The following is a 27,522-nucleotide window of genomic DNA, read 5'->3' on the forward strand; positions in this document are numbered from 1 at the left end:
CTCACTGTGACTTCCACACAGGGCTCTGACAAGTTAAGTGCAGCTGAGCTTAAATCAAAAGGTCTCATGGCAGGGGATGGAATCCAGAGAGGTGGTGTCATAGGATTTCTATTGCTGTGACAAAACACCATAACCCAAAAGCAAGTTGGGAAGAAAAGGGTTTATTCAGCTTGTATTTCTACATTGCTGTTCACCACCAAAGGGCAGGAACGTGGAGACAGGAGCTGATTCAGAGTCCACGGAGGAACGCTGCTTACTGGCTTGCTTCCCGTGGTTTGCTCAGCCTGCTTTCTTATAGAACCCAGGACCACCAGCCCAGGGATGGCACCACCCATCATGGACTGGGACCTCCCCCATTGATCACTAACTGAGAAAATGACTGATCTCATGGATCTCATGGAAGCAGTTCCTCATCTGAGACTCCTTCCTCTCAGATGACTCTAACTTGTGTCAAGTTGACACACAAAACCAGCCAGCACAGCTGGCATGTGGGCTATCTTCCATGATGTTCCTCAAGCCTTGAAGGAGCCAAAATAGATGTCCTGTTTAGGGTTGAGCACTCCATAGTCACTTATTGCCAGTACTTTATCCAGCGTTCAGTGTCTACATTAATCATCGCCTATTGCAAACAGAAGCTTCCTTGGCCAAGGCAGAGAGCAGCATTAACCTATGGGTATAAACAGAAATATTTAGAATGCAGTTCGACACCATGCTATTTTTGCAAAGCAACCATAATAGGTTATTAATGACCCCCCCGACGACCTTCCCAGCCATAAGCTTTGACTGGGTTTACAGCAGTAGGCATAAATTCCTCTTATGGCCTTCAATCTAACCAGAAAGTGGTTGGTTACCCAACACTTGTGCCTCTATTGCACCCGTGGGCTCATCTTGTTTGGCAGGTTTGTATTGTAGCTCACAAGTTTTCCCACCTGAGTGAGTCTGTGGGTGACTTTTCTCCCTTAGCAGTTTGTACAGCACTGTCTTAAATTTGGGCTTACTGCTGTGAACAGATACCATGACCAAAGCAACTCTTACAAAAGACAACATTTAATTGGGGCTGGCTTACAGGTTCAGAGTTTCAGGCCATTATATCATGGCCCAAAGCACAGCAACTTCTGGACAGGCATGGTGCTGGAGGAGCTGAGAGTTCCACATCTTCATCCCAAGGATGCCAGGAGCAGACTGTCCACAGGCAGCTAGGAGGAAGATCTCAAAGCACACCTCCACAAAGGCACACTTCCTCCAAGAAGTCCACACCCACTCCAACAAGGCCACACCTCCTAATAGTGCCACTCCCTGGCCCAACCATATTCCAACCACCACAACGTCCTTAGGTAGCCAACAGGGTGGAGGTTTCCAGCTTGGTTCCAGCTTTGTTATCTTTGTCCTTCAAACTGTGTGATGTCATCAGCAATATGGTCTAATCATCTATTTCTGATGGGTAATCAAGACCAATGGAAATAGCCTGTGGTTTTTTTTTTCTTTTTTGGGGGGTGGGGGTAGGGCTCTGGGTCCTTGCTGACATAAGGAGGTATCCCACACCTGGTACTGGCATTTCTGTTTAACACACTGAATAGTAGAAGCAACATTTTCCATCCATATGGGTACTTCCTTTCAAACTCTCTTCTTTTTATTAACAATTAGTTTATGGGCTGAAGAGATGGCACCATGGTTAAGAGCACTGACTGCTCTTCCAGAGGACCCAGTTCAATCCCCAGCACCCACAAGGCAGCTTACAACTATGTATAATTCAAGTTCTAGGGGATCCAACAATCTCACCTGGACGAAAATGCAGGCAAAACACCAATGCACATAAATAAAAATAAATAAATCATTAAAAAACAATTACCTAACAAAATAGTAGGTTTCCATATGGCTTTTTCATATATACATCTTTGGTTTCAGTTAACTCTCTTTCCCCTTCAGTTCTGTGTCTCACGGTCCTCGTCTCTCATTTCTGAGACAGGGTCTCATTGTACAGCCCTGCTAGCCTGGAACTCACTACTTAGATCAGGCTAGCCTTGAACCTCTGAGTGATGCTTCTGAGTGGTGGGATTACAGTCATCTGCAATCATACCCAGCCTTGCCTCCCATTTTTCGGGGGTGGGGGAGAGATTGATTTGGTATTCCAAGATTGATCAGAAGGCAGAGGTGATTGTCATCAAACCCAACAACTGAGTTTGATCCCTGGGACCCAGGTGGTAGAAAAAATGAGCCACTGCCCACACACATGTTATCCTCTGACCTCTTCATGTACATTGTGGCGCATACATCCATTCACATAAATAAATAAGTGTGAAAGAAGAGGAACCATTAGGTACTTTAAGTCTAGGACCTTAAAGTTAAGTCCTCCAAGGGCTGAGGGAAGATGGGACATCAGTGGTGTAAACCTCATCCCACCAGGGGAAGTAAGGTGTCAGAGAAATGTTCATGGCTGTTGCCGAGTGCTGGCCACTATCAGTTATTCGCTTTGGCATGACATTTTGTTTTTCAAAATCGAAATATATTAATTATGGTTACAAAACTAAGCATTTTGGGCTGGAGAGATGGCTCAGTGGTTAAGAGCACCGACTGCTCTTCCTGAGGTCCTGAGTTCAAATCCCAGCAACCACATGGTGGCTCACAACCATCTGTAATGGGATCTGATGCCCTCTTCTGGTGTGTCTGAAGACAGCTACAGTGTACTCATATACAATAAATAAAATCTTTAAAAAATGTTAAAAACAAAAAACAAAACTAAGCATTTTGTGATGAAACTAAGAATGTTGTCCATGCTTATAATTCCAACACTTGGAAGATGGGGCCAGAGGATTGGGAGTTTGAGGTCATCCCTGGTTAGATAGGAAGTGAAAAGTGAGTCTGAGCTACAAGAGACCTTGTCTCGGAGAAAACCAACACCAGAACTGTTAGTATCTGTGTGGGATGCCCTTGGCATTAAAATCTGCACCAAGAAATAAGGCACAGCGAATGCTGCCTGCTGCCATCTAATGTGAGGTATCAGGCGAGCTGCAGACATTACAAAGGAAAGAGCTGAGGACTGACCCATGCAAGAGGAAGAGTTCTTCTGCACTGTGCTCAGAGTGTGGCAGAGCTCTGCACGTGGGCTGATGGCCACGAATGTTATTCCGTAAGGGAAAGAGCACAGAACCTTCAGGTTGCCTTTCTGGGAACTAAAAGATCTCTTCAGTTGTGTGGAGGCTGAGGCAAGAAGATGGAGAATAGAAGGCTAGCCTAGGCTACAGAGCTCAGGGATAGCCTGGGTTACATAGTAAAACTCTGTCTCAAAACAAATCTATGAAGTTACACTTAGTAGCCATTAACCAAAGAGCCCAAAGAGCTAGGGTGCAATCCCACATCAGCCACTAGCAAATGCTCTGAGATGGACCGCTTTCCCCATCAGAAGCCTGGCCTCCCCACGAGACCATCTAACCTACTGAAGTCTCATTAGATAAGATGTCTAATTCAGGACTATTATCCCCTAAAGTTAGCCTTGGGAGTACCTGATTAGAATATCTGTATTTCCTAAATCACGTTTGTGGAGTCAGAAGAGTCCTTACCTAGCATATACAAAGTCCTGCGTTCGAATCTTAGCACTGCATTCTTGCAATCCTAATTCTTGGGAGGTGAAGGCAGGAGGATTAAAAATTTAAGGTTATCCCTGGCTACATATTGAGCTCAAGGCCAGTCTGGGTAACATGAGACCCCATCTCAAGCAAAGCAACTACATATGTGTGTGCATATGCGTACATGTCTTTACATTTCTGTTTCTTCATTACACGTTAATGTTCCCTCTTCGTGATTATTAAGCTATTATTTTAATTACTGTGTGTTAAATGGGTCAGGATAATGTTATCAACTAGAACAAAGGACAGCATTGTCAACACAGTGGAATGGGAATTTCTTTTCCTGCTTCTGTAATAATCCACTGAAATTGTTGACAAGTGGCCCAGCAGACAGTTGCAGATTCATCAGGCTCCTCCTGGTTAGCGTTTTTCTTTCCTTTGGCCATTCAGAACTCACTGCTTTCCCGTCTAAGGAAAGAGCAGGGTAGAAAGCCATCTCCTTCAGAAGTGTCATCCATCACTTAGGATCTGGTTTTATCTGAGAAAAGAACCATGTAGCTTTCTCTAAGCTGAGGTGGCCCCAGGGAGGGCGGGGGGTGAGAAATGTGGTCCCTGACTGGGTAAAGGGAATAAGAGCCTTTGGTGGATGGCAAATGTCTCATTTGCTCAATTATTTTCTAGCTGAAGACGAGGTCATCTTTTCTAAATCAGAGATCCCCAGGAAATTCAAATTCCCCGAGAACATCAGGTATGCACACAAGTGGTGGTCATCATTGTTGTCGTTGGGTTTTGCTTTGTTTCTCCCCTGGAACAGAGTTTCTCTGTGTAGCCTTGGTTGTCCTAGAACTTGTTCTGAAGACCAGATGGCCTCAAACTCATAGAGATCCACCTAGCTTTACCTTTTAAGTGCTGGGATTAAAGGCATTCACCACCACTGCCGGGCTTGCACGTGTGCGTTTTTAGATAGAGCAGAAGCAATTGTTATAAAATCACCCTTGGGTTCATTACTTCTGGGTCAATCAACTCTTTGGGCCTCTTAGCAACAGAGGAGAAATGGCAGGGGCTTCATGGTGCACGAAGAGAGCACCATGTCTGTGAGAGTGACACTGGATTTTGTTGGTCTTCAAAGATGATTTTGCATCAAAATCTGTGCCTTGCCTGTAGTTTCTTGATCTCCTGCTTATTTTTATTTATTCCTTCCTATATTTAAACAGCATCACAGAAACAAGGGAAAAAATCTTGCATTTCTTTGACAATGTTATCATAAAGATGAGGACGTCTCAGGATGATGTCATCCCTCTAGAATCGTGCCATTGTGAGGAGCTGCTCCAGATTGTCATCTTGCCTCTGGCCCAGCATTTCGTAGCCTTAGAAGAAAACAACAAAGCCTTGTACTACTTCCTAGAACTTGCATCTGCCTATCTCATCCTGGGAGACAACTATAACGTAAGCTGTCGTCTCGCGCCGCTCCTCCTCCTCCGTCTAAGACTCAGACACACAGCCAGCTCCAGCTCCCGTGTGCTTTTACATTACTTCCGGCTGACCTCCCAGCACCCCCTTCCTTAGACAATCCCATCGCTGAGAAGGGAAGTGATCTGAGATTGAGATAAGAGAGTTAGAGCAGTTTCAAGTACCGTCGCTGTTCCTTTGCTGTGAAGAGACTCCATGACCACAGCAAGTCCTATAAAGGAAAGCACTCAACTGAGATTTGCTTACAGGCTCAGAGGTTTAGTCCATTGTCATTACGGTAAGAAGCGCTGTGGTACACAGGCAGACATGGTGCCCAAGGAGGAGCCGAGAATTCTACATCCCGATCCACAGGCCGCAGGAAGAGAGAGCCACTGGGCTTGTCTTGAGCTTCTGAAACTCCAAAGCCCACCCCCCAGTTCAGACCTCCTCCAGTAAGGCCATACCTACTCCAACATGGCCACACCTCCTAACAGTACAACTCCCTAATGACCGAGCATTCAAATCTATGAGCCTATGGGGGCCATTTCTATTCAAACCAGCACAGTCATCATGCATCATTCCTGGCGTGGTGATATGTGCCAGCCTGGGATGCCAGCACTTGGGAGGTAGGCAGACTATCAGGATCTAGTCAAGGCCAGGTTCGGCTATATGGCAAGTTTATGGCCACATAAGATGCATAAGACCCTGTCTTTAAAAAATGTAATTAATAATTGATTCATTAACCAAGCCAGGCATGGTGGTACACTTGGAAAGCTGAGGCAGGATAATCACAAGCTTGCCGTCAGCCCAAGCTGTATACCAAGTTCAAGACCAGCCTAGGCTACAGAGCAAATCTTTCATTAACTAATGATATAGTGCCACTGTTGAAATTGTCTACCTGGCTGGGAGAGAGGAAAATAGACTTACACGCAAGTGCTTTGGATTGATTCACTCCTAATATAAATCCTTCATTTTCGTCCTTGTCCTCCTGAGTGGTTTATGCCTTGCTGTCCTGTTGTACTTGAGAGCACAGACTACCTCTAGGTTTCCTGGACGACATGAGTTTGATTTCAGTCCCGTAGCCCTCAGAGGCTCACACACTTTTGCCTCCGTGCAGTTTGGCTAAGCCTTCACATAGACAGGCTTGAGATCAACAGAGCCCTGGTTAACACTTCTCCAGAAAACCCATAGGTTTCCATGCATCATGCCTCTTGAATTGAAGTAACGACATGCATAGAGTGAAACAAAAAGAAGGGATTGCTACGTCTAGCAGACAGAGGTGAGCGTGACGTTGAGCTGCCCTCCCAGCCTCTGTCTTGTTTGGAGATGCACTATAATCAACGGGACCACATCAGGGATGACACGGAATCCGGGTGGCTCCTGCCTCCCTTGCTTCAGGAGTATCTGGGGCAGGAAGCCCTCTGTGTTGTAACTCACCACCTCTCTGTTTTCTTTGCCGGTTGCTTGCAGGCATACATGTATTTGGGTGAAGGGGAAAGGCTGTTGAAATCTCTGACAAATGAAGATTCTTGGAGTCAGACCTTTGAATATGCTACGTTTTATAGTCTCAAAGGTGAGGTAAGAAACCATTGACGGTGGAAAGGTGTCATCTCGGTGCTGGAGTCCACGGAAGGAGTGGAAGCCATCTGTATATATTCTATCTGCTCCTCCTCCACTGCTACAGATTCCTGTCCAAGATTCTCGAACCCAAGCTACTAGACTCAATAGTTTCTCACCATAACTTGTCAGCAGCAAGATCCTGCCTACCGACCTAGGCTGACATCTTTATGGGATGTCTTTGTGAGCATGAGTAAATATGGTGCTCAATGTCAAACCCAGCCTTCCTCAGGCAGCAGGCACCCGATAAACATTCCTTTTGAATATTATGCCAAAACCCATGAGAACTTTATTCCCGAGCCACCGACCAGCTTTCTAGATAAGTATTCTCCCAAAACTTACTGTTGGAACCCACCAAGTCAAGAATTGTTGCCTTCCCCTCTCCCGCCTCATCTCCCTTAGATCTGTTTTAATATGGGACAGATGGTGCTCGCCAAGAAAATGCTGAGAAAAGCACTGAAGCTTCTCAACAGAATGTTTCCCTGCAATCTACTCTCCCTGACTTTCCAAATGCACATTGAGAAAAACAGACTCTCCCACTTCATGAACCAGCATACCCAGGAGGGCTCGCTGCCAGGGTAAGAGAAGGAGCTAGGGCAAACTGAGCATCTCATTCCCATTCCCAGACAACAAAGACTTCTACACAGTACGAGTCTGTCCTTACAGCTGGTGCTCCAATAGCTCAAAAATTCCTGTCTGGTCTGATCTTTTGTTGGGAGGGGTGGAGGCAGATACAATAAGGGCTTCCTGGTCAGGGCCTGGGCACTACACAAGTAGCTTTCATCAAAGACATTCATATGGCAAAACATGGGATTCCTTTGCAAAGTGAGTATCAATTACTTGTACAGTGGTTCTCCTGTGGATCCAGAGTCAGATATCAGAACTGATGCCATGTTCCTCAGAACCTCAGCCCCAAGCCCCCTCCCATGCATTACTAAGTATTATTCTTACCTCAAAGAAAACTAGCAGGTCTGGAGGACATCTGCCAAAGGATGGGTTTCTCTACTCACCTATGAATTTGATAAGGGTTACATTAGGGATAGTCATTAGTTTAAAATGTAGCTCTGACTTGGTCTATAAATGAACTATAAAAAAAGCGATGATTGGGGTTGGGGATTTAGCTCAGTAGAATGCTTGCCTAGTAAGTGCAAGGCCCTGGGTTCGGTCCTCAGCTCCGAAAAAAAGAAAAAAAAAAAAGAAAAAAAGTGATGATTGAAGGGCCGGAAAGATACTGTTATGTTGTCGAAAACCAGGAGCTAACACCAAGACATTGCAAGGTAAAAATCTTATTTACAGCCAGGCTAAACTTACAGTCTTCCTCGGTGGGAGAATGAATCAGCCTAGATCAGAAGCGAGAGGACCCTTGTATAACAAGCGTCTACAGAAGTAGAATTTCGTAGTTATTTTTATGATCATGGGAAAGGTACATGTTGTATAGGTTTATGGTCAGACAGTTAACATACTAGGCAACGTTTTAGGGTCAGTCAACTCTTGGAGCAGTGGAAACAATTTATAATGCACAATTCACAAGATTATTGAGGAAGAACAAATAAAAAAACAAACAAGCAAAACCAAGTTGACTTCTCGATAAGGACACGATGAAAGTCGTTGTTTAACTAAAAAGAAAAACAAAGTCAGCTGTCCCTTAATGCCTCAGCAGTTAAGGATGCTTACTGAACAATGGTAAGATCAGAGTTTGGTTCCTAGTACACACATAATAAACCATATATTGGGGAGCACCACAATAGGCATGAGCCAAGGTGGCAGGACCAGCTGAAAGCTCACCTTTTGAACCATAAGCAGGAAACAGAATGAGCAAACTCAATATGGCCAGCTCCCGGCTACATACTTTCTCCAGTAAGGCCACACCTTCTGTTCCTCCCCCAGCCGTGCCACTAACAGGGGACCAAGTACTTAGGTGGCACAGCCTGTGAGGGACATTCTCGTTCAAACCACTGTAGCAAGCATCCCGAAAATGTTTGCTACCGCCAGTTCTGAGGGATCTGATATACTCTTATGCATATGCATAAGGTGTGAGCATCACCCCTGTTTACAAAACACAGAGAACAAATAAGTAAATAAAATGAACATTTCTAAAGAAAGTAGTAATGGAGTTGGTAGCACGTGTCTGTAATGTCAGCTCTTGGGAGGCAGAGGCAGAAAGACAGCACATGAATATTTGGAAGTAAGCTGCTTTGTTTTCATGAAGCACACTTTCTGACTTGTAAAATGGAGACCAGGATAATTATTTTGTGATGACATGGGTTCCTTTTTAACTTAATTTTATGCATATGAATGTTTCTCTTTCCTACATATATGTCTGTGAACCATGTGCACGTCTGGTGCCCACTAGGGGGTCAGATCCCCTGCGACTATATTTAAGTTTGTTGTGAGCCATCATATGGGTGCTGAGAATTGAACTTGGGTCCTCTGCAACAAGCGCTCTTAACAGCTAAGCCATCTGTCTATCCCCATAACATAGTTCAGATAAAACACTTGCCCTTGTCAGGCATCATTGATTAAGCGAAGCCAGCTAAAGATGCATGGGGACCATTCAACAATTTGAGTCCATAAGAAAGGAGGGGATGGCTTGACCTCATTTTATACAGAAGGTGAAGTTCAGACAGGTTAAGATCTAATTCAATGTAACATACTTAAGTGCTCTACAAGATTGCCCATGACCGGGCTGGAGAGATGGCTCAGTGGTTAAGAGCACTGACTGCTCGTCCAAAGGTCCTGAGTTCAAATCCCAGCAACCCTATGGTGGCTCACAAGCATCTGTAATGAGATCTGATGTATACTTATATATAAAAAGTAAATTGGTAAGGGCTCTGGGAAGGACAACAGGAGGACATGGGGGGGTCTAAGTGCATGAGCCTGGTGGTGATGGAACCTTCCCTGTGTCAGGAAGAAGCTGGCCCAACTTTTCCTGCAGTCCTCCTGCTTCTCCCTGCTGTGGAAGATCTATAGCTTGAACTTCTTTTTCCACTACAAGTACTATGGTCGTCTGGCAGCAATAATGCAGATGAACACCTCGTTAGAAACTCAAAACAATTTCCAGGTAGGAGGCCACACAGCTCTCATTGCTGGATCTCATTCAGAAAAACAACAACAACCATCCTAGCCAATGCCAAGGGAAACTGGAAAATCAAACGGTTGTAGCAGAAGGCCTCTCTGACTGGGTGATTTTGCCAGATTTCATGTTTCAGCCCCAAATGACCCCACTGTTGGAAATCACTGAAAAGTCAAACAGCTTTTGCTCTTGTGGGTTGCAATTGATATGATAAGACTCATAGTGAGAAAGAAACAAAATCCTTTAAAGCAACACTAATAAAGATATACTAACATAATTAACATTTTCATTAAGAAATCTTGCAATTGGGGTTAGGGATTTAGCTCAGTGGTAGAGTGCTTGCCTAGGAAGCGCAAGGCCCTGGGTTCGGTCCCCAGCTCCAAAAAAAAAGAACCAAAAAAAAAAAAAAAAAAAAAAAAGAAAGAAATCTTGCAATTCCCCCAAACAACAGTAAAACACAATGAGAAGTGTGGCCTTATATTAAGTTTTTGTAAATATCTTAATTGTTTTCTTTATAGATTCACTGTTTGCATGCCTTACTTTGTTTGAGGAAGATTCATGTTTGTTTGTTTGTTTGTTGGAGACAGACCTCACTCTGTAGCTCAGGCTGGCCCCCATCTTGCAGTCATCCTCCTAGGTCAGGCTCTTGAGAGCTGGAATTACAGGTGTGTGTCATCAGGCCTTCCCTGGTAACGAGACGCTTGCCTCATCTTCACTGAGGGGTTGTGCCACCTCCTGCAAAACTCGGCCATATGCTAGGAGAACGGGAGTTGAAGAAGCTAAAAGGATGGGTGTTTCCAAAGATGGAATCAAGCCAGGGACCACTGAAGTTAACAGAAGACCAGATGAGAACCCAGAGAGTAGCGTCCAGACCCCAGCCCTCCTCAGCGTAACCGCCGACAAGCCACACAACCTCTGCGAGCTCTCTATTTGCCCCATAAGAAGAAACAGTCAGATTCTGTTTCTCTTGGTCCACATATAAGAAGTCAGAGGCCTCTTATATGCGAGACTATTGCAGCTGCAGATTTTTCTCTCGGCCATGCATGTTCACACCAGGAAAGGAATTTGCTAAGGAGAACGTTAGGATTTAATAAGTACCCAGGGACTTGGCCTTTGACGGAATTTATAGAACCTCCCCTGTACAGTCACCTCCAACATAAAATACTTGGACTGCTAGAGAATCTATTGTCAGTCTATTCTCCTGTCTGTATTTTTCAAAACATGTTGTTCATGGTGTGTGTGTGTGTGTGTGTGTGTGTGTGTGTGTGTGTGTGTGTGTTGATTGTTCAGAAGTAGTTCTTTTTTTTTTTTCCGGAGCTGAGGACCGAACCCAGGGCCTTGTGCTTGCTAGGCAAGCGCTCTACCACTGAGCTAAATCCCCAACCCCTAGAAGTAGTTCTTTTCTCCTTGCTCTTCTCTAATCATTTATATTCCAAAGCAACTTTCTCATTTTAAAGATTTGCTTGGAGGGTCAGTACCTTCTCTTAAGTCTCCAATTATGTTTTAAATTAGTCTTTAGCAAACAAACTAACCAAACCAGTTTTTCTTATTTTTTCTACACGACAAAAGCAGTGCATAAGAAAGGTTATTTCTCTCTTTTCCACCTTAAATGTAAGAGCCTGCCGTGTAGACTTGATTGCACCCACCCCATCTTGTACAATGCAGCCGTTTCTCCACATATGTTTCATTTAAAAACTGTATACAAGAGTGGCTACAGAGCCTCTCCTGGAAAGCCCAGTAAGTAGGGTAGCAGACACCTAGTTTGATTTCTGCACCTAAGTCCATGGCATTGCTCCAAGTTTAACAAACTTTCCTGGTAGGCTCGGAGTCTTTCGTGTTGGGGTTCTTCCTCAGTCTCCCTCCTCCTCTCTCTTTTGCTGCCTTTGTAGATCATCAAGGCTTTCCTGGACTTTTCCCTGTACCGCCATCTGGCTGGATACGAGGGCGTGTGGTTCAAATATGAAATCCTGGTCATGGAGCAGCTCTTGAACCTCCCCCTGAAAGGCGAAGCCTTTGAAATCATGGCCTATGCAGCCGACGCACTGGGCCATATCAAGTTCTTAACCGGTCATCTGGACTTGGCCATTGAATTAGGTAAGGGCTGGCGAGGCTAGAAAAAGCATAAAGTCACTTGTAATACCCCCCAAACGCACCACGATTGCTTTCTCCCCAGGCTCCCGAGCTCACAAGATGTGGTCACTTCTCCGGAATCCCAACAAATACCATATGGTTCTCTGCAGACTGAGTAAACCTCTTTTCTTGAAGAGCAGGTATTTGTCCTAAAGCATTTTCCAGAGTTCAGATTCTACTTTCCTTCCCGGTTGCTGTGATGGAGCACTCTGCCTGAAAGTGGGGAGGGGAGGGATGGTGGCGTTGACACTTCCAGGTCATAGTACATCTTTGAGGAAATTCAGGAAGAGGAACTTGCGCAGGGACCTGAGCGGAAACCACGCAGCTTCTTGCTGGCTTCTCCTTTGCTTCCCTCTCCAGGACGGGATTAAGCTAGCTCTCAGAAGCAGAAATGGTGCCTCCGGCAGAAGGCCGAGCCTCCCAGCAATGACTAATAACCAAGACAATGCCCACAGACACAGCCAGCCCCTCAATCAGGAAGCTTTTCTCTCAGATGGCTCTAGGCTGTTGGGCTGGTAATCAAAGCTAGTTAGAACGGGAAGCTGCCTGTGGGGTTCTGGCTTATTCCTCCCTGGATGTAACATAGATAACTGTCATTTTATATCTATCGATGTCACCTTTTCCCTGTTAATTCTCTTACTGGAGTTCTTTTGTATTCTGGTTGCCTCTGGCCGGGGGCAGCCAATCAAGATTATTGTGGGAATCCGGCCGCCATCTCTGACAGGTAAAGGGGGGGGGGACATTGCGCACGCGCAAATGAACAGCAATGAAGACTAGGCCACACTACACTGGCCGGACCCTAGTCCCCCGGATATGGAGGAGGCCTATAAGAACAGTAGAGGGTGAGGACCCAGTTGGAGACTTAGGTTCCGGTTCTGGGCAAGGGAAGATTTGAAGGCTATTTTAAGAACTGTATTTGGTTCATGTCCAAGACTAATGAGACCAGAACTGAACTCCATCCCGCCCTCTCACTCCTTCCAACCTCCCCACTTCTGTTCCACAGATACAAGCATTTGGTCCAGGTGCTGGGATGGTTGTGGGACCTTTCTGTAACAGAGGAGCACATCTTCAGCAAGGCATTTTTCTATTTCGTCTGCTTGGACATCATGCTTTATTCTGGTAAGCATGGGATTTATTCTAACTTGGGGAATGAAAAGAAATCAGGGTGGATCTCCACACTGGAGTGATGAGGCAGCCCTCGGGGCTTGGGCTTTGGGCTTTGACTTTGAACTGGTTAGCATTAAGGGATGGAGAGAGAGAGAGAGAGAGAGAGAGAGAGAGAGTTGGCGGTCAGGGATGCAGAGAATGATGCAAGGAGCTGGTTAGCAATCACCGGAACTGTGAGGAAGCAGTGGGTGTCTGATGTGTTGATGCACACCTTTAATCCCAGCACGTGGGAGGTAGAGGCAGATCTCTGTGAGTCAAGACCATCCTGCTCTATATAGCAAGTTCCAGGACACCAGGGCTACATAGTGAGAACTTGTCTCAGGGCTGGAGGAGCAGTGACAAAGAAAAATTAAATCTGGAGGACGCTTGTAGGTCTGAGCTGTCCGATCAATTTCTTTAAAAAAAAAAAAAGATTTATTTATTTAATGTATGTGAGTACATGCTAGCTGTCTTCAGACACACCAGAAGAGGGCATCAGATCCCATTACAGATGGTAATGAGCCACCTTGTGGTTGCTGGGAATTGAACTCAGGACCTCTGGAAGAGCAGTCAGTGCTCTTAACCACTGAGCCGTCTCTCCAGCCCCAGATCAACTTCTGAATGAGTGGTAGTCACTGGCACTGTTTTACAGTGTGCCTTTTACTGGGATTATTTAATCCTTAATATTTACAGGATACACTTAGAAACTTCATGTTGATAAGCATGCTTATCATAACATAATCTGCAGGCTTCATAGCCAAGACCCTGGTCTGTCCTTGTTTGGCCTCTGTTACCGTGATAAAACACAATGACCAATAGCAACCTGGAGAGGAGAGGACATAATTCACCTTGCAGGCTACAGTCAGGACAGGAGCTCAAGACAGGAACTTGAAGACACTAACTGAAGCAGAGACCACGGAGGAGTGCCCCTTACTGGCTTGCTCTTGTGGCTTACTCAGCCACAACCCAGGATCACCTACCCAGGGTGTATCCAACGGGCTGGGCCGTGCCACATCATTTCCTATAGGCCAACCCTATGGATGCATATTCTCAATTGAGGTTCCCTCCCTCTTCCTAGATGTCACTAGCTTATCTGAAGGTGACAGAAAACTAACCAGCACATGGTCCAACACAAAACTGTAAATCTACCTAAAACTTTATGAGATCTTCTTTTGTAACTTGGTTGCATGATTCTCCAACATGAACATTATCAATGACAGTGTGTATTGCTATGTTAAAGCTTTTACACGCCTACAAGGGCTGGTCCATTGATAGAGTTAATCACTGATGGGGATGGCAACACAAAAACACAGCTCTCACCTCAAAAAGGATAAGAAAGTGTCTCTTCTGGAGCCAGATGTGGGTGACAGTGGTTCAGGAACACAGTTCCACACCCCCAGCATAGAACCAACTCCTTGAGCTCTTTCATAATAATATTACAAAGAAAGTCATCAATCAAGGTGCTTTTCAAACATATAGGTGGGAACATCAGAGAGAACTTACGGCAAAGTGGACAGATCTCAGCTCTAGGCTTCCAATGCTGTCTGCCGACACACTCAGCTTTTAGATCAAGTTGGTAGAAGCTAGGGGTCTGCTAAGTTAAAAACATTCTAGAAAGTTTTTAATGTGTCAGTCACAGAGTGGTGGGCCCAACACAGAAGTGAGCAAGGAATGACTATTTAGGGAGCTAAAGATAGTCCAAGATAATTCACATTCAAGTTATCGTGCAGTATCCCAGCTTCTCCACATTATTGAAGTTCTAATCAGCCAGTGCAAACAACGGCTTAGTTTTAAGAATCCTCACTCGTATATACAAAAAACAAGTTCTTTCCTGACAACCTTTAAATAGGATTGAGTAGATGGCTGTTATGTTAAACCAGAGGGACCAACTAGGGGTTCTTTCTCCACTCATGGTTAACCAAGGAGAGACATACATCGTTACTAATAAGGGAACTGTAGGTGAAAAACTGAAGGTTCCTGAACTACCAGGACTTGTAGTTGAGCAGGAAAGATTGGATTAATCTGATGGCGTTTGGTCTCTTCTATGGAATTGGGTCATGTACCCACCTGTAAGACTCCACAGTCTACCTAAGATCCTGTAAACACAGGCCAAGGCAGCAATGTGATTGTTACAGCCCACAGGACCCTTTGAATATCTAAAGCAACCAGGTATTACTAGGTAGTGGGAAGTTCTGTTTCCAGCTAAAGGCCAGAAAGACCCACACACACACACACCCCAACCCCACACCATGCTGCAGCAAAATCACTGTTTCCTTTTTAGGCTTCATTTACAGAACATTTGAAGAATGTTTGGAATTCATACACCACAATGAAGACAACAGAATCCTCAAGTTCCAAAGCGGACTCCTCCTGGGACTTTACTCCTGCATAGCTGTCTGGTAACAATGTGTTACATATCATTTAGAGTCTAGAGGGAAAGAGTTAGATGCCGAAGAAGAGTTCAGTTACATTCTTTAAAAGAAAGAACAGGGGGTTGGGGATTTAGCTCAGTGGTAGAGCGTTTGCCTAGCAAGCGCAAGGCCCTGGGTTCCGTCCCCAGCTCCGAAAAAAAAAAAAAAAAGAACAGATATTCATAGTTTACATCTGATACAGCTTAAAGGCGCCAGAGAATCTTTTTAGAGAAAGCCCCTGAAAGGGGTGCTGCCGAGACTGTGGGGCACCCAGAGGGTGGGGTTATGCTTCCAGAAAGTCTCCAGGAAAAGTATTGCAGTAACAGTGTTGTGGGATGAGGTGCAAAAGGAAAACTGTGGGGAGATTCAAGCAGTCCGTGTGAAAGCTGGAGACAAAGCTCTCCTCCCAGAACATGGAGGCACCATGGCAAGGATTACTTCTTAGTTAGAGATGGTGACATTCTTGGAAAGTCTGTGGACTGAAATCACAACTGAAACAGTGTCACATGAAGCTGGCCATTCCATCACTTTCTGAACTCTCTCACCGTGTAACTAATTTTAATACTTCCCTTTTATAATAAGCTGATGGTACCTAAAATTAAAGAGGACCCAGGTGACACTGGCTTGTCTGCAGGTCGTGCTGAGAACTGCTGGCCCACCTCTCTTTGCAACTGGGACAGCTTCTTCAAGCCTGAAATGTGGGACCTATCTCACTTCCTAGAGTCCAAGGATAACCCAGCCCACGATGTGTGCTCCTGCGGGCTCTCTGTCCCTCTGCAGTCATAGGATTCCATCCTTTCCCAGGTCCATGTCACCTAACATCCTTGATGTTTCAGACACTGGGTAGAAGTAGAGGTCCAAGGGACTGAAAGTTGCCATCCACAGAGATCTGTCAGCAAACCAGCCCATCCGGAGAGCCATTCTGATTTTACATTGTCCTCTCTGGCGCTGCAGGTACGCCAGACTTCAGGAATGGGACAACTTTTACAAATTTTCCAATAGAGCGAAGACTTTAGTGACTCGAAGAACCCCAACGGTCCTTTACTACGAAGGAATTTCTAGGTATATGGAAGGGCAAGTCCTCCATCTTCAGAAGCAAATAGAAGAGCAGGCCGAGAATGCTCAGGACAGTGGGGTGGAGCTACTCAAGGTGAGGCCTGCTTCCTGGTTTGCAGCACAATCCCTCCTCCAGCAGCTTCCTATCTACCCTCCTGCATAACTGTCTTCTCATCACAGACTTTGTACATGTTTATGCTAAAAGCTTTATTTTTAAGACAACCCTCCTAAAAAGTTAGAAAAAAAGGGGGGGTGGGGGCTGGAGAGATGGCTTAGCAGGTAAAGGTGCTTACGTTTGATCCACAAGACCTACATAGCAGAAGTAGAAAACCAAGTCCTGAAAGTCATTCTTTGACGTCCACACCTATGTTGTAGCACGTGTGACCACACATGCACACATACACACACACACACACACACACGCACACACACACACACACACACACACACACGCACACACACACACACTCACACAATGTAATAAAAGTTTTAATTAAAAAGAAAAAAACACGGGGTTGGGGATTTAGCTTAGTGGTAGAGCGCTTGCCTAGCAAGCGCAAGGCCCTGGGTTCAATCCCCAGCTCCGGAAAAAAGAAAAACAAAAAAAACCCAAAAACACAAATTGTAGCTGTACTACGTAGAGAGGGTGTGTTAGCACTGCTCAGTGTTTCCTGCGTGTGTCCATGTGTTCCCATTTGCTGAGATTTGCTGTCAAATAGAATTCTCAATGACTTCCCATCATGATGTTGTTTTATAAAGAGATTTTTAAAAAAGATTTTTACATGCGATTCCTTCCCTTTCTATAATAGTCAAGATCCTCCAACTTCAAGATTTTTTTTAAAATTATTTTTTAAAGGTTTATTTATTTGATGTATGTGAGTACACTCTTGCTGTCTTCAGACACAGAGGATAGCATCAGATCCCATTACAGATGGTTGAGAGCCACCACGTTGTTGCTGGGAATTGAACTCAGGACCTCTGGAAGCTCAGTCAGTGCTCTTAACCGCTGGGCCATCCCTCCATCCCCTTGCCATAATTTTTAAATGTTGGTTTTAGGAACTGAACTCCTGTTGACAAGCTCTTGACCATCAGAGCCATCTCCATCTCCAGCCTCTAGTTTTATTTGTTGTTTGTTTTCTCTAGGCCTTAGAGACCCTTGTGGCTCAAAATACCACTGGCCCCGTCTTCTACCCCAGGCTCTACCATTTGATGGCCTATGTCTGTATACTGATGGGAGACGGGCACAGTTGTGACTTCTTCCTAAACACAGCCTTGGAGCTCTCTGAGACACAGGGGAATTTGCTGGAGAAATGTTGGCTGAGCATGAGTAAGGTATGTACCCTCAGCCAGCAGGTGAGAGAGAGAGAGAGAGAGAGTCAGAGAGAGAGAGAGAGAGATGGGGGCAGGGCTCACCCTTCCCACTTGTCAGTGGAGCTTTAGGAAGCATCAGAGGTCATTGTCTTAGTTCACTTGTGCTGCCATCACAAAATACCTCATCCTGTGTCACTTAGAAGTTTACTGTTCACAGTTTTGCAGGCTGGTGAGTTTAAGACCATGGTGCTAGAATTCAGTATCTGATGAAGATGAGTTCCTCATTGATGGTACCTCTGGCTGTGTCCCTATCAGTGGCAGAAGGAGCAGGAGCCAGAGACACAGTCCCACTCTGCCACCTGTTGCCTGAGGAAATCCCTTCAGAGACCTCCACTCAAATGAAGCTAGGATTCTTCTATAGCTGCTGGAAAGACTTTGAGGCTCAGTCAGGCGGTGGTGGCACACGCCTTTAATCACAGAATTCCAGAGGCAGAGGCAGGAGGGTCTCTGAAGTTGAGGCCAGCCTGGTCTACAGAATTAGTTTCAGGATAGCCAGGGTTACACAGAGAAACTCTGTCTCAAAGACAGAGACAGACAGAAAAAGAGAGAGACATAGAGACATAGAAACAGAGATTTAAACATAGATTTAAGTACAGGTATTAAGAGTGCTTAGGAAGGGGTTGGGGATTTAGCTCAGTGGTAGAGCGCTTGCCTAGGAAGCGCAAGGCCCTGGGTTCGGTCCCCAGCTCCGAAAAAAAGAACCAAAAAAAAAAAAAAAAAAAAAGAGTGCTTAGGAAAATGTAACACACAAAACATCGTGTGAGCTTTTCATGCTGTACGGTTCTGGTAGCTTCTGAAATTGCATTGTCAAAAGGTGGTTCCTGGAGGTGTATTGGCTTGTACGAGACACCATCTGTCACCAGGACTATGCAAGGAAATTAAGACCTTTGCTTGCTTGCTTGCTTTCTTTCTTTCTTTCTTTCTTTCTTTCTTCCTTCCTTCCTTCCTCCCTCCCTCCCTCCCTCCCTCCCTCCCCCTCTTTCTTTCTTTCTTTCTTTCTTCCTGCAAATGAAGTTTATGGTCTTTTTTCTGACGTTTCCAGAAAACTGCAGCTTCACAGAAGGAGCAAAGCCATATTCAAAGCTACTCGAGGCTCTTCAGCATGGATGACTAGTTTAGCATTCATACTTAAGATACCTCTATGGGAAGGAAAACTTGTCTTTATGTAGGAAAGACATAGCTTTCCTATGTCATTTTGTTGATTGAGTAGGCATTTTTAACTTCAGCCAGACTCTAGAGCAGCGGTTCTCAACCTTCCTAACACTGTGATCCTTTAATACAGCTCCTCATGTTGTGGTGACCCCCAATCATAAAATTATTTCTGTTGCTACTTCATAACTGTAATTTTGCTTCTGTTATAAGTCATAATGTAAATATCTGTGTTTTCTGATGGTCTTGGGTGACTCTTGTAAAAAGGTAACTTGACCCCTAAAAGAGGTCTCTACCCACTGATTGAGAACTGATGCTCTGGCATAAGAGGCTCCTTCCTTTCCAATTTCCCCTGTCTTTCTATTCTCTCTCCTTTTTGCCTGTCCATAGAATTGGGTGGGGGGTTGTTCTCCTGTGCTTTTATGTATTAGGACATAAATCCCAAAGCCCTCAGAATCTAACCCCCAAAAGTCCTGACTTTCAATACTATCCCCTTAAGGGTGGGGCTCCAAGGTGCGGATGGTAGGGAGTGTGCACACGCTCCAAACACAGTAACCATCACTCCATCACTGGCTCTACCAAAACGAGGTCTGCATCCACAGCTCAGGTTTATGGGTTTCTTCTTAGCTTTCAGGTTTTTTTCCAGAGAACTCCCCAATTCGAGCCCCCTTAGCACAGTCTCCCCATCTCTCTGGTCCCCTCCACTCCCCATCTGTGTTCCAAGTGCCCCACCCCACCCCATGCTCTCACTCCCCACACGAGCACCTCAGAGGGGAACTGCAGGCTCAGCAGAGCGCTAGGAGAGACTGGCTGTGCAGTTATGCATGCTTGTTTGAAGATGCATCTGAGTTCTAATTTGGAAAACGAAAATTATTTCTGTCATTTGTTGTCTGTTATTCCAACACTTGGGAGGTGGAGTCAGGAGGGTCAGGAGTTCAAGGTCATCCTCAGCTACACAGAAAATTCAAGGTCAGATTTGGCTGCATGGAACCATCTCATAAAACAAAACAAAGAAAAAAAGAAAGAAAGGAAGAAGGGAAGAAAGAAAGAGAGGAATAAAGAAGGAAGGAAGGAAGGAAGGAAGAAAGGAAGGAAGGAAGGAGAGAAGAAGCAAAAAGAATAAAGAAAAATTTCATTTTTGTCTGTGGATCTCCCTGTTTTTAAAAGCTCAGAGGAGCCAGAGCCATGTGTGGCAGCACAAGCCTATAATTCTAGCCCTCCAGACTCAGAGACAGGAGGATCAGCCTAACTTAAAGGTTAGCCCAGCCAGGGCTGCATAGCGAGATCTTATCCCAAACCAAAATAGGCTGAAAGACACATTAGCATTGCTGGGATCAGGTTCGTCTTCCACAGGCTGAAGCACTGACGAGGCCTTTGTTCTCTCTCTTTCTCTCAGGAATGGTGGTACTCAGCCCCCGAGTTGACAGGAGATCAATGGCTTCAGACAGTCTTGAGTCTCCCATCGTGGGATAAAATTGTATCAGGCAACGTAACCCTTCAGGATGTTCAAAAGAACAAATTCTTGATGAGAGTTAATATTCTGGACAATCCTTTCTAATAATTATGAATGAGAACAAAGATTGCAGTAAGGACCGTTGTTTTTCCATGATCTGTTATTGTTCTCTCTGCATAGCCAGCATGCCCAGGTTCCCATAGACCCTTCTGGACCAAACCTAGGAACCGATGCCTGGATTCCTTTCCAGTAAGTCAGTGAGCATCACTATCTGGCTTGCTTTAACCTTGCACAACTGCCTTCACCGTCGCTGGCTATTTGCTTGACCTGTGGGGCTCCGCCCATATAAAACACAATCATGTCGAGATTGGGCTGAAGGGGTTCTGGTGTCCCTGAATAAGGGATCGAGAAGCGACTTGCAGCCCCAGCAAGAGTTCATTAAGCAATCAGAGTTCATTAAGTGCTAGTGCACTTCCACAGGGGAAGAACTAGGCTGGAAAGAGAAACACTCGGTTTCTTACTCAAAGGGCAGCTGTGCAGGAAGGATTGGGGTTTCACGATGTCGCCTGGTGTGGGTTTTTCCAATATCTGGTTACTTACAACTTCTTATGCTGCGCCTCTCATGAGCGTCTTAACTCTACCCAGGGATGTGTTTGAGTAGCATGATGCAGGTCATATTTGGACATTCTGGCTTTTATAGTAGTGCAGGAGAGCTAGCTTTCAGAATCACTAAACACCTCACTTGGGAAGTGTCCAGCCCTCCGTCTGCCCCATTCTCCTGCCTCAGTATGAGGAAATACTATTATCAAGGTAATGTGACATTTTGTATTGCAACGGACTGTTTTCTAGATAATGTGTTAATCTGAAAATGTTTATTTAAATATTTTTAAATTTACCATCTCTCTCTCTGTGTCTCTTTGTCTCTCTCTCTCTGTCTCTCTCTCTGTCTCTCTCTCTCCCTCCCTCTCTCTCTCTCTGTCTCTCTCTCTCTGTCTCTCTCTCTGTCTCTCTCTCTCTCTCACACACACACACACACACACACACACAGTATGTGCATACATGCATTTAGGTCAGAGGAAGCATTTGTGGAGTTGGTTCTGTCCTTCCACCTTTTCGTGGGTTCCAGGGGTCAGCCTCAGTGCACTCAACAGCTTGGAAGTAACACAATATTGCAAATGTCAGATCTCTGTTAAGGTCTGAAGCAGCAGGATTAGAAAGCATACGGCTTGCTGTGCCTGCTTCCAGAGCCACTTCACATCTGTAGAAATAAATGCTTTAAGTAGAAATAGCAATTTGATGTGGTTATCTTTTTACATGCTCTAAATTTGCAAGCATGGAAGAAACGTTTAGTATATAAATAGTATGCATCTTTATTTCCCGGACAACAAGGCAAGGCTGCGTATCTTTTCTCTTGTTAATACAACCAGGCTTCTCAGAGGAGGTGAGGCAGAGTCCTGTGAGTCACAAGGTTAGCCACAGAGAACGGCCTACTGCAAAGGAAGCCAGGCTATAGCACAGACCCCGAGACCCATAAGACCCGAGACCACAAGGTGCCTCAAAAGGGATAAGCGATAACTTGTTTGGAGCATGGCCTGGGAGCACAGACTTGGGTTGCAATGTGCTATGGAGTTCATGAAGTTTTCTAGGAACAAAGCAGAGTTGTGAATCAACACTTCTTTTTTTTTTTTTTTTTTTTTTTTTTTTTTTGGTTCTTTTTTTTCGGAGCTGGGGACCGAACCCAGGGCCTTGCGCTTCCTAGGTAAGCGCTCTACCACTGAGCTAAATCCCCAGCCCCATGAATCAACACTTCAAACGCACTGGTAAACATACAGGTTATTGCAAACCAGGGAAATCTCTGCGATGAGCTTCAGATGCTAGCTGACAATATTTTTCTTTGCTTTTTGTTTTGCTTTGTTTTGTTTTCACGATAGGATTTCTCTGTGTAGCCCTGGCTGTCCTGGAACTCACTCTGTAGACCAGGCTGGCCTACAAACTCAGAGATCGGCCTGCCTCCGCCTCTGGAGTACGCCACCCTTGCCCCGCCTGACCTCGTTCTTAACCATTTTGTTGGTGGAAGTTCGTATTAAAGGTTTTACCTGCCAAGGGTGTTAGGTCACATGCGAAGCAGGGAAAAGGAACGGGACTTGAGGGAGCTAAAGATTCCTGAAGATACGTTATAATTAGGCTACAGACCTGCAACTCCTTCCTACAAGCACTGAAGTTCTAAATCAGCCCACCAGCTTTCTAGAGGGCTCCCAGACACATGGTTCTTTCTAGGAACCTGGATTTACACTTCCTCTTGTTGACTAAGTATCTTGCTTCGTGCGCACAAGGACAAAGTGCTAACATTCCAGCATTGCTAGCAAGGCTCAGTCCTAGGATCTAATATAAACGGGGCTGAGTAGCTGACAGGACAGCAGTCTTCAGGAGAGACAACTTCAGGTAAAGCCGGTAAAGAAGAAATTCCTGGATCCGATCACTCGTCACCATCAAAGCTTTTAATTCCCTGTTCTTGACATTAATTTATAAATACATAAATTACGTATCACATCACATAATTATAATACACCAAAAATTAAAATAGCCAATACCACTGACTGGCTTAATTAAGTAAAGATAGCAGGAGAAGAATCAGGCATTTTTAATAACCAAAATTTACATATTAAAAATAGATTAATTATGCATTTCCCCAGCTTTTACAGATATTTGTACTGTATGAACTATTTCATTTAAAACTGAAGTATTGGGAGCTAGAGAGATGGCTCAGTGGTTAAGAGCACTGGCTGCTTTTCCAGAGGACCTAAATTTGATTGCCAGAACCCACACAGCAGCTCACAGCTGTCTGGGACTCCAGTTCCAAGGATTCTAATGTCCTCTTCTGGTCTCTAAGGGCACCAGGCATGCATATGATGCACACACATATATGGAGGCAAAGCAGTCATACATATCAAAAAGTAAATAAACTTTAAAATAAAAAAAAACAAGCTAGGCGTGATGGCATATACCATTAGTCCTAGATCTCAGGGGGGAAGTGCATAATTGATGGTTATTTTAATTTTGGGGGTATTACAATTATGTAATGTAATATGTAATTTACGTATTTATAAAATTATGTCAAGTACAGAGGCAGAGGCAGGCAGATCTCTGAGAATGAGACCAGCCTGATCTACATAGTGAGTTCCAGGACAGCCAGGAAAGAGACCCTGTCACAAAAAAGAAAAAAATTAATAAAAAGGTAAATAAAAATTAGAGTATTTAAACAAATCCACAATCTTTGAGTTTAGAAGAGGAAACAGAAAGTCACATTATAGAAGAAATTAGGTAACAATATAGAATTCCTTTACATTTTATAACAAGATTGTCTTTTTTCATGTGAAAAAATATTAAAAACAATAGAAACAAAATATCAGACCTGCTAGAAATTCTGATTTTATAAACTTTGTCTGCATGACTGGGTCTTTGTTGTTGTTGTTGTTATTGTATTGTTATTTTAAGGCAGGGTCTTACTCTGTAGCCCTGGCTGGCCTGGAGCCCACTACAGAGACCAGGCTGGCCTCAAACTCAGAGATCTGCCTGCCTCTGCCTCCTGAGTGTTGGGATTAAAGGTATGTGCCCCTACATCTGACTTTCTTCTTATTTTAATGATTAGAAATAAAAATGGCACTCGAGTTACTGTAATGTTGCTCATGTCTTTTTCAATAGTAAAAATACAGATACTGTTTAATTTTTTTTTCTTTTTTTTTTTTTTTTTTCGGAGCTGGGGACCGAACCCAGGGCCTTGCGCTTCCTAGGCAAGCGCTCTACCGCTGAGCTAAATCCCCAACCCCGATACTGTTTAATTTTAAAATATTTATTTTATTCTATTTAATTAAGTGGTGGTGGGTGCACATGAGCACAGATCCCCTTGGGACCTTGGAAGGCCTGGAACTGCAGTTACAGTTGTGAGCCACCCAGAATACAGGGAGCCGAATTCAGGTCTTTGGCAAGAGCGGTCCTCTCTCTCCACAGCTGAGCTGTCATTTCTTCAGCCCATTGTTCAATTAATCTTTTGATCTCAGCTAATTGTGCTATAGGATACCTCGAATATTCTATTAATCATGAAACATCGCCTCTTAAGTTGTAGACATCAAAAGTTTAGTTTCTTTTTCATAACTTGGATAAAAAGACTTAATGCAAATCTTTGGAAATCTCCAGACAGTACACATGGAATCAGACATCTGAGCATGTTACGGGCCTTTGAAAATGTTCAGTGTACTGTCTTTTAACATTTTTAATATTAATGGAAACAATAATTAATCATGACCGACTCAAATCAATTTTTTTCCTCCTAAGGAAAAAGTTTTTGTTTGGGCAATTAAGGATTTGGCTTTAGGGCTGGAGAGATGGCTCAGTGGTTAAGAGCACTGGTTGCTCTTCCAGAGGTCCTGAGTTCAAAACCAGCAACCACATGGCAGCTTACAACCATCTATCATGAGATCTGGTGCCCTCTTCTGGCCTTTGGGGATACTTGCAGGAAGGATGCTGTACATATAATAAATAAAAATAAGTAAATCTTAAAAAGGAAAAAATTTGGCTTTAAAATATATGTAATCTCAAAATGTACTCTGTCTTGGAAGATTAAATAAGCTTTCGTCAACTTATTTTTTAAAATGTGTATTATACTGAATAATGAGAAAATTATTTTGTAAAAACATTGAAAACATGAAAGTTAAATTCAAATAAAGTACAGCTCTGGAAAAGACACAGCTGAACAGCTTTGAAATCAAGCCAGTCTGATGATGTCACAAGAAGCAAACGCACCATCATGAGAGTTTCTTATATTTTCTACTCTTCACAGATAATGGGGTTTTAAGCTTTCTGTATAAGTATGTACTGTCTGTTGAACATATCCACCCTTTAAACCTCCTCTTCCCTTCCACTCCCATAATCCCCTCTGTCCTTCTAGACCATTTTTACCCCTACTGTCAAATTTATATACTTGATTTTATGCAGATACAAAGAACTTGAGGACTATTCTTCACTGAGGTCATCCGGTCAGTCAGTGCAAAATTATTCCTGCTCACCCACCAGGAAACCAGCCTTTCTCTCCTCTCTATCTATCTATCTATCTATCTATCTATCTATCTATCTATCTATCTCTCTATCTCTCTATCTCTATCTCTATCTCTATTTCTCTCTCTTTCCTTTCTTTCTTTTGTTTTGGACTTTAAATAATTTGATCACCTAAAGATTCATGTTCTTTTCCACTTGAACTTAGAATATACTTAAACTTTTTAAAGAAGTGTCTGGCATGTATATAAATGCATGGCATGTGTGCCTCTGCCTGTTCTTGAAGACCAGAAGAGGACACCAGATCCCCTGGAAGTGGAGTTACAGATAGTTGTGAGCCACTGTGTGGGTACTTTGAGTCAGTGCTTGTGACCACAGAGCTGGCTCTGCAGCTCCAAGCTTCTTGGTCCTGTTCCCTTTATACCCTTGAACTCACCTTTCTGGTTCTCTTAAATCTTCTCTTTCCCAAGCTAAACCTCCCTTTAGTCCTTCTTCTACGACCAGTGGTTTTGACTTCCCTGCACCTTGGTAGCACTTCCTGAACACGCTGACACTCATCTCTCTGTCTTCGCAATGGACATGACCAGAATAGCCAGCAAAGAACAGAAGCAAGCGGACTGCTGCCTCTCTGTTAGAAATGGCTGTGGACTTGTCTTTGGGTTTGGCTATGTGTGTGGAGTCGCTGTAGCCCTGTCAACTGACTGGATGACAACCCACACGTTCTATCTTACTTCCCTCGTCTGTAAATAGAAACAGTGATACACAAGACGGGGTGAGTATCCCTGAGGCAAAGAACCTAAAATACCCCTAAATGAGAACTGTTTGGAATGCTGACAAGATTTCCAACCCGTAAAGTCTAGGCAGGTATTTCCGAATCTGAAGAATTCCGAAGTGTGAAACATTTCCGATCCTGTGTCGTGGAGACTATGCCAGGTACCTCTTTCTGTAGTGTGTGGTTATCATTGTTGGTTTTGAGGGTTACAAGCTACTTATAAAAGAATTTAGGACACGGCTCCAGCCAGGGAAGTAGGTAGGCTAACTAGATCTTCACCTTTCCTGCTCCTCCACACCCACACCCACCCTCCCCACCTCTGCTCCCCCCCACCCCCACCAGTCTCATCCGAGGCTCTGCAGGTAGAGCACCTGCTGCAGCTTCCCTCCCCCCTCACCCCTGTCTCCAGTGGATCCCACACATCTTCCCCTCCTAACCTCCCCCCCCGCAGCTTCCCTCCCACCTCACCCCTGTCTCCAGTGGATCCCACACATCTTCCCCTCCTAACCTCCCCCCCTGCAGCTTCCCTCCCACCTCACCCCTGTCTCCAGTGGATCCCACACATCTTCCCCTCCTAACCTCCCTCCCCCTGCAGCTTCCCTCCCACCTCACCCCTGTCTCCAGTGGGTCCCACACATCTTCCCCTCCTAACCTCCCTCCCCCTGCAGCTTCCCTCCCACCTCACCCCTTTCTCCAGTGGGTCCCACACATCTTCCCCTCCTAACCTCCCTCCCCCTGCTTGTTCCTTTTCCCACCTCCCAGCTCCAGCAGGCATTCCCAGGCCACTTGGACCAACTGCAGATCCTTCCACCCCTTCAAATCCAGTCCCGCAGTCTCACCCCAGCTCTGCTGTAGACCTTCTTCTCTGGCCTCTTTTCACTCCTCTGCCTCCACGCTCAAGGGACTAACTAAGCAGATCCTGGTAGGACACCCTAGTTTAATCCCTTCTGTGGACCCCCCCCATCAGCCCTCCTCCAAACCCATTCCCATTCCTAAGTGTCAGCACCCCATACTCAGAAAGACACTTTACCTAGACCCTCAGTGGCCACACCCTACCAGAACCCCAGAAGAATTTCCCACCAAGCAACACACAGCCACCACACTCAGGGCAACTGGAAAACCTAGGAACAAAATGCCCACCCAACAAAGACTATACTGTATGTCAGGACCTAGAATTATAATCTTCCCAGACCCAGATGCCTACACAAAACCACAATAACAGCCAAGACAATATGTCTCCACTAGAGCCCAGCGGCCCTACCTCAGAGGCCTTATTTGAAACA

General features: G+C 44.7%; 1 protein-coding gene and 1 long non-coding RNA gene across 13 annotated transcripts in view; one reads left to right on the forward strand and one right to left on the reverse strand.

Annotated features, from left to right (window-relative positions):
* Positions 1-20,550, forward strand: part of Adcy10 (adenylate cyclase 10) — an 86,345-nt gene extending 65,795 nt beyond the window's left edge. For 9 of the 12 annotated variants that reach the window (XM_063272565.1, XM_063272564.1, XM_008769677.4 and 6 more), the window contains 12 exons: positions 4,245-4,311; positions 4,778-5,009; positions 6,483-6,590; positions 7,032-7,207; positions 9,537-9,690; positions 11,592-11,796; positions 11,876-11,972; positions 12,836-12,951; positions 15,260-15,377; positions 16,344-16,539; positions 17,589-17,777; positions 20,362-20,543. In XM_063272565.1, the coding sequence (XP_063128635.1) occupies positions 4,245-4,311; positions 4,778-5,009; positions 6,483-6,590; positions 7,032-7,207; positions 9,537-9,690; positions 11,592-11,796; positions 11,876-11,972; positions 12,836-12,951; positions 15,260-15,377; positions 16,344-16,539; positions 17,589-17,777; positions 20,362-20,523 (1,820 nt within the window). In that variant the 3' untranslated portion in view covers positions 20,524-20,543. 12 annotated transcript variants of the gene reach the window in all.
* Positions 146-9,538, reverse strand: LOC134481588 (uncharacterized). Its single transcript, XR_010057284.1, has 2 exons — positions 7,581-9,538; positions 146-667 (listed from the first exon to the last, which is right to left on the reverse strand). It is a non-coding gene; the product is annotated as an uncharacterized LOC134481588 (long non-coding RNA).
* Positions 20,551-27,522: the final 6,972 nt, after the last annotated feature.

This window comes from Rattus norvegicus, chromosome 13 (genome assembly GCF_036323735.1).
Source record: "Rattus norvegicus strain BN/NHsdMcwi chromosome 13, GRCr8, whole genome shotgun sequence".
NCBI classification, from domain to species: domain Eukaryota; kingdom Metazoa; phylum Chordata; class Mammalia; order Rodentia; family Muridae; genus Rattus; species Rattus norvegicus.